This window comes from Polyodon spathula, chromosome 2 (assembly GCF_017654505.1).
Source record: "Polyodon spathula isolate WHYD16114869_AA chromosome 2, ASM1765450v1, whole genome shotgun sequence".
NCBI lineage: Eukaryota > Metazoa > Chordata > Actinopteri > Acipenseriformes > Polyodontidae > Polyodon > Polyodon spathula.
This window is the reverse complement of record NC_054535.1, coordinates 19,093,056-19,104,460: the sequence shown is the minus strand read 5'-3', so window position 1 is coordinate 19,104,460 and position 11,405 is coordinate 19,093,056. Positions and strand designations below refer to the sequence as shown.

At 38.5% G+C, this 11,405-nt stretch overlaps 1 protein-coding gene across 1 annotated transcript; it reads left to right on the top strand.

The window, feature by feature from the left end:
- Positions 1 to 993: 993 nt before the first annotated feature.
- Positions 994 to 8,674, top strand: LOC121326245 (steroid 17-alpha-hydroxylase/17,20 lyase-like). Its single transcript, XM_041269475.1, has 8 exons — positions 994 to 1,308; positions 4,667 to 4,805; positions 5,244 to 5,473; positions 6,285 to 6,371; positions 6,467 to 6,673; positions 7,294 to 7,463; positions 7,813 to 7,916; positions 8,406 to 8,674. The coding sequence occupies exons 1-8, from the start codon at positions 994 to 996 to the stop codon at positions 8,672 to 8,674; spliced, it is 1,521 nt and encodes a 506-aa protein (XP_041125409.1).
- Positions 8,675 to 11,405: the final 2,731 nt, after the last annotated feature.

The window sequence follows — 11,405 nt, the reverse complement described above, 5'->3', positions numbered from 1 at the left end:
TACGAAACTTCAGTGTAGGAGGTCAGGGTGTCCTTGTTTGAGCCTCCAAGGCTGGTTTCCAAACACAACAAGCATCAGAGACAACCCCTTGTTCAATCAGAACTATTCTTCAACTCCAAGGCTCTCACAGAATTCCAGAAGAGGTTGTGCTGACCTGCAGTAAAAATTATTATTACCCAACATGGTCAATCTTTGGCTTTAAGGATCTGATTTGTATTTTTCTATCAGATATTTATGCCTTTCTCGAAAGTGTGTATGTGAATTGTAAGAAACTGAACTTGCGTTTAAGTATGTATACATTTGGCTGGGTGGTGGTGGTCCAGTAAACTTAGTGTTGACTGAGCTGATAAAGTTGGTCCAAAAAAAATGGTCTATTAAAAATCCCTTTACAGTAAAATTCTAAAGCCAACAGTTTTATGTCTACTCTCCTAAGTTAATTGAATGCTGTAAACCTTGTGTGGTCACACAAGCAAATTTTACTGACAGCAACAACAGGGAGAATCGTGTTGCCCAAGTGTTTCTTATGCGACCACGCTGGTCAACATGATGTCGACAAGCCAGCAACGATGCCCACAGGGAGCTGGTAAGGTGCCATTCAATATTTGTTCCAGTTTCCACCTCACAGCTGGTCACCAGTTCCTCAGCAGTTGCTGGAATTCTTTTACAGGGACTCGCAATATATAATGAATTTAATTAAGGGGCTTGCAAGTAAAATGTTTGTTATTCAATTTTTGTAGAACTGTAGCATTTTGCGAATACAAATCCATCTCATAGTGTTTAAGTAATGATAACAAAGAGCCCATAAATTAGCAGTCTCCTGTGCCATGTGTATTTATTCCATTCATGACTCCCATCTCCTCAAGGCCCTATGATGTCACAAAGACAAGTCAAACAAGATAAAACCATCCCTTGCAGGAGAGATTCTTAGTCTCGGTCTATCCCTGGAGTCTCTCTGTGTGCCTGATTTGGGTTGTGCTGCAAAGTCTTGTGACAATGGTGTTTTCCTTGGCTAGTATCTCATTGGCATCTGTAGTAGCTGCCTTGGTCATCTTCAAACTCCTGAAGAATATGGTGTGCCCGTCACCCACCACACTGCCCTGTCTGCCTTCCTTCCCCATCATGGGCAGCCTGCTCAGCCTGGGAGGCACCACCTCTCCCCATCTTCTCTTCACCAGGCTGGGGCACAAGTATGGGGACCTCTTTGGTCTGTACTTGGGGCCCCACTATACTGTGGTGATCAACAATTTCAAACACGCCAAGGAGATCCTGCTGCACAAAGGGAAGGTCTTCGCTGGGAGACCCCAAATGGTGAGCTCTTTTCTTGCAGTTACTTAATTTGTTTTTCTTCAGTACTGTTACAGTGTAAAATATGGGACAGATTGAACTCAAATTGAAATTGGAGAAATGCAACCCAACCAAAAATAACTCAGTTGTTTAATTAAGGGTCTTGTAAGATGTCGTCTTTTTTATTTTAGAATTATAACCAGGGTTTTTTTTTTTTTTTTTCAAAAAAAAAAAAAAAAAAAAAATGCTATTACGATTTGGAGTAAAAATCTTTGTCAACCTAACTAACCAAGTGTTTCTTGATGCCACACAAGTTAGTCAAACTAACAGCATCTGTATAAGTGAACTTTCTCGTTCTCTCATTTTCATTAAACTTGTTGAACATTACTTTAGATAAGCTCAGGTCGTAAATGTAAAGTTCTACTTTAATCAATTACATTAATAATGGGTGTTAAAGAATAAGTAGCGGGGTTCTGAAGAATATTGCATTACACACCCCCACATGTTGCTACAACTGTTTAAAAGTAACATACCTGTCATTTTTCTTTTCATTATTAACATCCTGACAACTTTTTACACTTATAACTTCAAATTCTGTGTCAAAGCTTTTTTCAAAATGTTCGCTCTAGTGCACTGATAGTGTAAGGATTACTGCCCACATTGTTAAACAGGTAACACAGCAATAACGATCCATGATGTGGTACTGAACAGAAAAGCCACTTGTTATGTTTTTTTTTTGTTTTTGTTTGTTTGTTTTGTAATCACTCTTCCTGCAGTGATTTAGAACAGTGGTTCTCAACCTTTTTGATAGCAGGGGCCAGCCTGCTGTCTTCCTAAATTACTGCGGGCCGCTTTAAAGACCAAGCCATTTTCATCTGTTTTTTTTTTTTTCTGTTTAGATATATGCATATAACTTTTTAACTATAAGGGTTCCATTTTTTTTAACACATTTTATAATTGTATGGTACACACACACACACACACACACACACACATATTTATATATATATATATATATATATATATATATATATATATATATATATATTCCCCATTAAATTTCCCATTCCCATAGTAAACTGCTGCACAAAAACATAACAATTAAAACTACGGCAGTAACAAGATTCTCTCTATAAGCACACCCACCCACACCCACATATATATATATATATATATATATATATATATATATATATATATATATATATATATATATATATATATATATATACAGTAATATTCAGAAATTGCACATTTAAATATTTTAGAGGGGTTTTTTTTGTTTGTTTGTTTTTAATAGATGGATTCACTCTCTTAATGCGATTTCTGTGCCTACCTTATAGACACAAGTTTTTCAATTAGGGGATGAGCTTCAGACAAGGATACTCCAAGAGTCTTTCCAGTGCTCAGCCTGTTTTGGTATTTAGTTTTAGTTGCAGGTAAGTAGAATGAAATGGGAGTAAGGTTTTGAGTGCCAGTTTACTGAGTTGAGGGTATTCTGAATTTACTTTGATCCAGACAACTGGTAGAGTAAGTTTTTGAAAATGTAACTTCAGACCCTCATGACTTGACAGTTCCAGGAGCTTGTCCTCCAACAATAGCAACAAGGATGTCTCTGCGTCTAGAGATGAGACTGGGTCACACACCCACTGCTTTCCTTTCCGTGGATCAGAGTCTAGGGGGAATACTCTTCGAATTTTTGGAGAGTTAATTTTAGATGGGATGAAATAATTTCACGCAGGAGAGTGAGATCGACTTCTCTGTCATCAATAGCCATGAAAGCAAAAGACTGGAACAAAACAATCGCGCTCGACTCTTTCTTTCCAGACTTTGAGCTTCTTTTTAAAAGCTGTGATCTTGTCAGCCATTTCAAACACACTGGATACACTTCCCACAAAAGAGCGATTCAGGTGATTGAAGTGATCCAATATATCTGTCAGATATGCAAGCTTGGCTAGCCATTGTAAATCCTGAAAATATTCTGCCAAAGGAGACTTCTTTTGAAACAGAAAGGCCTCAAGTTCACGTCGCAGTTAGTACACTGGATGTAATACTTTACCAAGCGAAAAGTAAGCGATGGTGGTCAGCCCCCATTTCTTCACACGTTGCAGCAAAGATGCGAAAATGTTGTGCATTTTCTTTCACAAAATTCACCGTTTTAACTACTATACCGAGGACATCGTTAAGTTCTGGAGTTAATTTTTGGCTGCCAATACCTCTCTATGAATGCAGCAGTGTGTTGCTTGAGCACCCGGTACAACTTCCTTCACTCTTGCCGCTACACCTGAAGGTCTGCCTGTCATTGCTGCCGCTCCGTCAGTGCAAATTGCAATGTAGCGGTCCATCCGGATTCCATGTCCTGTCACATACTCGTTTAGAACCCAAAAAATTTCAGCACCAGTTTTATTTTGTTGCAGTTCTTCACAGCAAAGTAGATCTTCGTGAAATGCCCCTTCACATGCACAGCGCACATACACAATAAGAACCGCGGCACTGGAAATGTCCGTAGACACATCCAGCTGAATTGCAAACCAGCCGGACTCTTTCACGCTCTCAGTTGTGATTCAGTATCTTCTGCAATATCAGCTATTCTACGTGAGACAGTATCGTTTGACAGAGGAATGCCACTGACTTTTTTGGCAGTTGTATCACCCAAGACTTCATGACAGGCATCTATTATTGAAGGCATTATTAATTCTTCACCGATTGTAAAGGGTGACTTGCATTTGGCTATGCGAAGGGTCAGCAGATATGATGCTTTTAACACACCTTCATTAGTTGTTGTAGCGGTATGCAGTAGTCTCTGTTGAGCCTTCACTTCATCTCGCTTACGTTTGAAACATTCGACTGGCTTTTCTTTTAAGTTTGGATGTTTGGTTTCTAGGTGACGAATCATTTTCGAAGATTTCATAGCTTTGTTGCTCAAAATCACACAACAAACAACACATTGCGGTTTTGGGCATTCTTACCCATACTTCATATATGCGGCATCATATTTTCGGTTGAAAGCCGAGCGTTTCCTCGTCTTTTCCAGCCCTTCTCTTTCACTGCATTCCTCATCACACTCCACATCTCTATTACGTTTCCCTGAATATTTACTAGTTCCTAAAAACCGATCCAAAGGCCCTTGCTTCGACATATCTGATCAAATAAATGCACATCTTTCTCTTTCCGCGTTCTACTACACAGTACTGTACTCTTTCTCTGTTGAAAGTTTGCGCGCCAACATCGTTAGGGGTACAGATTACATTAAAATTAGATGAGTTGTGTTTTTTTTTTTTTTTTTTGTAATGACATAAATGACCATTTAGAAGGCAAAAAACCTTTAACCAAGCACATTTTTACTTGCTGTGTGCACTTATTGCTTCCTGCTTCTCTTTAGGTGACAACAGCTCTGCTGAGCAGGGATGGGAAAGACATTGCATTCGCTGACTACGGTCCTCTCTGGAAGTTCCACCGCAAGCTGGTACACTCTGCGTTCACTATGTTTGGAGAGGGCGCCAGCAAACTTGAGACCATCGGTGAGAGTTCTGGTGCATTCTTTTCAACAAATCGCTTGTTCAGAACACAGGGTAGGATAGGGTGCATCAGATTGTGAGGATATACGGTGGTGCTTCTCTGTCTGTACTTCCGTCTGTCTATTCGCCAACCATCTTGAAAACACAAGGAATTATATTTCACATCCTGTATAACATTCATTTTAATATTCTTTACCATGATATGAACAGCTCATGAGCGCACCGCTTGGGGTTAAACACCACTTATCCAATTTTTATTAAACTATGCATTGCCATTTCCTATTATATCCTGGTCATATTGCATCATGGGCATCAACTTTTCTCATCATATTGATAGCAATCATTTTGTGAAAGCCGTGACGAGGGTGTATGCTACTGGCACACTTGGTGATATTAGGGATGAAGCGTCACAGTAATGGCATATGTTGCTGTGTTACTTAGTTTGTCAGGAAGTCTCCAGCCTGTGCTCCTTTTTGATGGATAATCTTGAAACCCCACTGGACCCGGGACTAGGCCTGTCCCAAGCCATCACCAACGTGGTGTGCACCCTCGTCTTCAACTCCAAATACCAGCCGGGGGACAGCGAGCTCCAGAGGGTGATAGACTACAACAACAGCATTGTGGAAACCATCGCCAGAGGAAGCCTAGTGGACATTTTCCCGTGGCTTAAGGTATCCTGGATTGAAATGTTATGGGTGTCTTCTACCCTTCATGGTGTTTCTAATTATTTTTGAGCTAGCAATGGTTCTTAATTGCATGCAGGGATTCGGTGCCTTCACTACACAGATCAATCATTTCCAATAGCAGGAGATATACATGTGGAATTAACAAAAAATAGATATTATAAAGTGAAGGCACTAAATGTATAATGTGTTACCGCATTACTGAATACAGTAAACTCTATAGCTTTATCAAATCTTGATAGCTTCTAATAGGATGATGTAAATGTTTATATGTAAATTTGTTTTCCCTTCTGCTAAAGTGTATGGCATATTCATTTTGAGATAAAGTACTTGAAAAAAGAACCTGCAGGCTCAAAAATAGACAAATAAACAGATCAATAGGTGTTCTGTGTTCTTACATCTCACTATTCTTTGAAAAATCTAGCTATATTAATAGGTAGTCCATCAGCAATCAAATTTCTGACTTATTTTGTTCCAGTATAGGCTACATTTGGTTTTGTTCAAATATTTCTGCTTCCCTCAGAACTGAGGTTTATCCTTCTACTAAAATCCTGAATCCCCCAGTCATGCATTCAAATATTTCAAGAGAGAAGGAACCAACATTTTAAAAATCTAAAATGTAGATAGATTGCCACTTTCAAGAGCCAACAAGTGGTCAGAAAAAAATTCTCAAATAACTCCATTAAATAAAGCAATTTTCAAAGGAATGAAGGGATTGCTGAAATATTATGGGTGCACTAGGTCATTGAATGGTTGATCAATAGGCAGCTTTAATCAATGGGCTCTTTTTTATTTGCAGGTGTTTCCTAATAAAGACTTAAAGAAACTGAACAAATGCATTCAAGTGCGAGATGAGTTGTTAACACAGAAACTAGAGGAACACAAGGTAGCTATTGCTTTTGATCAGGGGAGATTGAGGATGGGATGAGATGGGACGGGGGGGTTCTTAAGGTACAATTCATAATCACTACTTGCCTATAGGCTACTTACTGTATGTCTGAGACACGGGACCTGATGGACGCCCTGCTCAGAGCCCAGCGCAGCCCCATGGAGAGCCGAGGCTTGGAGGAGACTAGTTTCAGTGATGATCACGTTCTGATGATTGCAGCAGATGCCTTCGGTGCTGGAGTGGAAACCACGGCAACCACTCTCAAGTGGATGATAGCCTTCTTGCTTCATTACCCTGAGGTAAGCTCTTGATTTCATAGTTAGTATTCCCTTCTAAAAGTTTAACAGGGTAGATTTCCATGCTACTTTTGAAGCTGTACATCCATTTTCCATGCTTACTATGAATTTACTGTACTTTGACCATTAAAAAAAAAATCTGTTCAGCTCTCTTATGGGTGCAGCTGGCAAGTAAAGGCAGTTACTGTATGACAATGCATTAATAAAAGGTTTCTGTGTCCTTTTTATTTGCTGTAGATTTTTTCGCTCCCTGCTTGATCATTGTGGAGTTTTTAGAATATTTAAAAAACCCTGTGTTTAAGTTATGCCTACTGGAAGAAATCTCAAAGCTGAGGTGTGTTTAAGAACCTGAGAAGACACTGCTGATGTCACATGACCTAGGAAGTGCATGTGTAACATATTTCCTCCGTAAGGCGTGGAACCTGAGACCTTTTAATGTAGTCCCAGATGTTTTAAAATTAAACACATGCTTGATTTCAAAACATTGGAGGCCTGTCTAGCAATGCAGGTACAAATGGAATTGTTTTGCCAGCTATAACCACTGCAGGTTTTCTGACCATGTATCCAGGTAGTAAAGGGTTGCAATCCCCTAAAATATTCACATTTACAAAAATGTTGTTCAGGTCCAAAAAAAGATCCAGCAAGAAATCGATGAGCAGATCGGATGGAATCGCCACCCTGGTCTGTCAGACCGGAGGCTGCTGCCGTACTTAGAGTGCACACTGAACGAGGTGCTGAGAATAAGGCCAGTAGCCCCTCTGCTTATCCCTCACGTGGCCTTGGAAAATACCAGGTAAATGGAGCAAAATCTCAAAACATCTTTAGAAACTTAAATGCGGAAAATCCTTAATAGAGGGGTGACTGTGGGGATGAGTGACAGTTAATTGTATTCAAAAGCTAGTGACGAATAGTTGGCAGAAGTCCATTTTCATTGAACATCAAAATATAAAAAGCCTAAAAATTAACAGAGAATGGTACCATTTGTAATTTCTGAAGAGGGTGCTTTTAGCTTCTGAATAGCATCTTGCCACGCTTGACAGGCAATAAATGCACTTTATAACTCCAGGTAGGATTGAAAGAAAAGCCTTGTGCAATTTACTAAGAGCTGAAAGCCATTACTTTGTTTTCCTCTATTTCCTCAGTATCGGAGAACATGTCATTCCTAAAGGTACACGTGTGGTTGTGAACATGTGGTCCATTCACCACGACCCCCAGGAGTGGGAGGATCCCGACAGCTTTATTCCGGGTGAGAATTAGAAGACACTTTGTGTGCTGCTCCGGGATCCGTATTCTGTATTTACAGCTGAATCACATCATCAACCTCATTGGCATTCAGTGCTGCCTGAAAAGGAAACAACTGTAGACACGAAACTTTAATGAAACCATACCAAATACAGCATCTGTAAGATACCAGTCCAAGATTTGTATACAGAGAGACATATTGGGATTTGTAAAATACTTGAGAACTTCTACTCACTCAGGGGAGATTGGTAATTATTCAAAATGGATTTTGTTCACACTCTCTTATCAGAAATCAACTGTATTTAAACCAAAAGAGTGTAAAAAAAGAGTGACAATTGATTTCAGTATCATAAATTATATTATTTAAGTAATTCCGGTGCATACAATATAAATAATCATAATTTGGAGATCGAAAGGAGCTATTGGGTGATGTAATTTAATGTGAGTATCATGCTTGGAAACTTAGATTTCTAATTTTGTGTCTTTCTTGTAGAGCGCTTTCTGGACAGCGAAGGGCAGCGTTTCTCTCCCCCAGCATTCATCCCATTTGGCGCAGGGCCCCGGGTCTGTATTGGGGAGTCTCTGGCTAAGCTGGAGCTGTTTCTCTTCACCAGCTGGCTGCTCCAACAGTTCAGCTTTTTCTGCCCTCCCGGAACCCCCATGCCCAACCTTGAAGGGAGATATGGGGTAGTCCTGCAGCCACAAAGCTACACGGTGTGTGTCCGTTCACGTCATGACTGGAGAACCAAAAACAAAGAATAAAACACCCACAGTTCAGTATGCTATTGAAGGCAGAAATCCCTATCTACAGTTGTAGTCAAAAATCTTTTGTAGCAAAAGTTTTGCTTTTGTGGAGGAGGAAAAAAAGTTACAAGAAATAGATGTCTACAGATATTTATTTCAGCAATTTGTTTGCAAAGCTCCAAAAACGCTAATTCAAAAGTATTCGTACCCTTTGATGCTATGATAGTATATTCTACAAGGTGACAGGAATTTCAATATGATAATGCAGAACCTAATTCTAGAAAAGTCTAGAAAATGCTGGATTGTAGGTAAACATTCTTAGAGAATATAAAAGGGTTAGGCATAGGATGATTGCTGTCATTTCCAATAGGTCAGTATGGGGAAAAAGTAAAGAGCTATCTGAAGACCTGAGGCAGAAAATGATTTATTGTCATAAAGTTGAAGAAGGATACAAGAAGATTTCAAAGCATTTGAGTATCCCAATTTCAGCTATTGTTTCATTTATCGAGAAGTACAAGACTCATGGTACTGTCACAATGCTCCATTGGTCTGGAAGATAGAAGGTTCTTTCACCAAGAACAAGTACAAGTACAAAATTGTGAGGAAGGTTAATAACAATCCAAGATTGACTGCCAAAGATATTCAAAGTGAATTGGCTGCATGTGGGACTGGGGTTGAGTATTGCATGGTGAAGGTCTCAATGGTCGCAGGCCAAGTAAAAAGCCACTCTTAGGAAAATGTCACAAGGACAATCGCTTAAAGTTTGCAAAATGGCATTTGAATGATGGACATGAGTTCTAGTCAAAAGTTTTGTGTAGTGATGAAACAAAAATCGAGCTATTTGGTTACGCTGATAGTCGTTGGAATTTGAATGGACTGAACAATTTTGCATTGTCAAAAATCACTAAAGAAAAAGCTCATTGATAAATATCAGAATCGTTTAAAAGAGGTTATTATTGCTAAAGGTGCCTCAAATAGCTATTAATTTCATGTGCCTTGTCAGGGTATGAATACTTTTGAATTAGTATTTTTGGACTTTCAAAAAAAATTGTTGAAATAAATATCTGCAGACATCAACTTTTTTTTTTTTCCTCATCCACAAAAGCAAAACTTTTGCTACAAAAGATTTTTCCTAAAATTCTTTGTTTAGAAATTTCCATTGGGGTATGTAAACTTTTGACTACAACTGTATATTGTAGGACCACCGTACTTTATACAAGTTTCCTGTACCACCCTGAGGAATTGATCCCCAACACTCATTGTGTTAACGTTTTGACCCAAAACATTTTACCAAAATGTTACAAATCAGGAATAGTTCTGTAAAAAGCCCTTCACTGTTCGCACACAGTACAGGCCGTGTGCCCTGTGCATTCACAACTGATGTGAACTAAGTAAGTCAGTGCAATTATGCTTTGAAAATCAGTATGGCTGTTTGGATCTTCCACTATCTCACATTGTGCAGAGTGGTGGGCAATTCTGCAAGAGGTGCCCTTGGAATTTGTGGATGGTGTTTCTTGTGGCAATGGCAGGTGGCTTACAAATATGAATTTACAGTATGTTGACCAACTTCCAGCACTGGTAATATTGTACTTTATTTTATTTCTAAATCAAAGGTTAATCCACTCTATTTCAACACGTTTTTAAAATAAATGTCTGTTAAAGATAAATGTCTGTTTAACACCAGTGCACTTTAATCCTGAACTGAATTTGTATGTGTTGCACCACAAAACCACTTTAAATTGCACACAGAAATACAATTAATTTCCAATTATTTACAGGTATAGTACTTATTTTAATAGTTTATCAGAATCTGAAACACATCTACTCAGCTGAAATGCCACATTCCAGATTCCCTGGTACTGAGAAATGCTTAAAAAGAAGAAGAACAAAAAAACTTAGGTTAATTAAAAAGTATTTTGCCATTTAAAATGAGATTTGAGATATTAAACTCAAGTTAATTTTAGACTGAATCTACCTGTGGGATAGTGTTACTCTGCTTGGAACCTGATTTATATCAGTTATTTTGAAATGATCATACAAATGATCAGTCACTGTTCCACTTATTATCCTCTACCCCAGTGAGGAGGATATAATGGCAATGTTCACGTATACGTCACACTATTTATCAGGAATACAACTTCCAACTGTCATCAGACTTTATTTTAACTATATTGGGCAAAAGTTAACGAAAATAACATATTCTAAAGAAATGTCTTTTTATCTGTACATCTGAATGTCAAACTTGTATTTTTGCATATCTGGAGAACCTTAACCTTATCTAGTTATTGAGAGAGTATTAGATTCTGGGTATATAGGGATGGGTCTGTATGTCACTTACATATTGGCACATCTCTGGATAATGGTTTACTAAATTGTCCTGAAACTTGGTCATTCTTTTTCATTCTTTTTCTATACTATTCTGTACATACTGTTGATGTGTATCATGGTCACTAGCGTTTTCCATCACACTGATCACTCTTAATTTTGAATTTTCAGCCATGGTGGGGGTATGTATGTAACTGACATACTTGTTCCCAGAGGCTGTTGAAACATCACCTTCTCTGCGTTGTTTTTATTCGTTTACCAATGTTGGCTTTCATGCAAAGGATAATGCAAGCCTTTTGCAAGCAAAGATTATGTTCAAGGGTCAGTCTAGGTTGAACTTGACAAGTATTTTTGATTTATATATTTAAATTGACAGATAATATGCAACCCAACAAAAGCTTAACGACTAGAGTACATTTCTAAC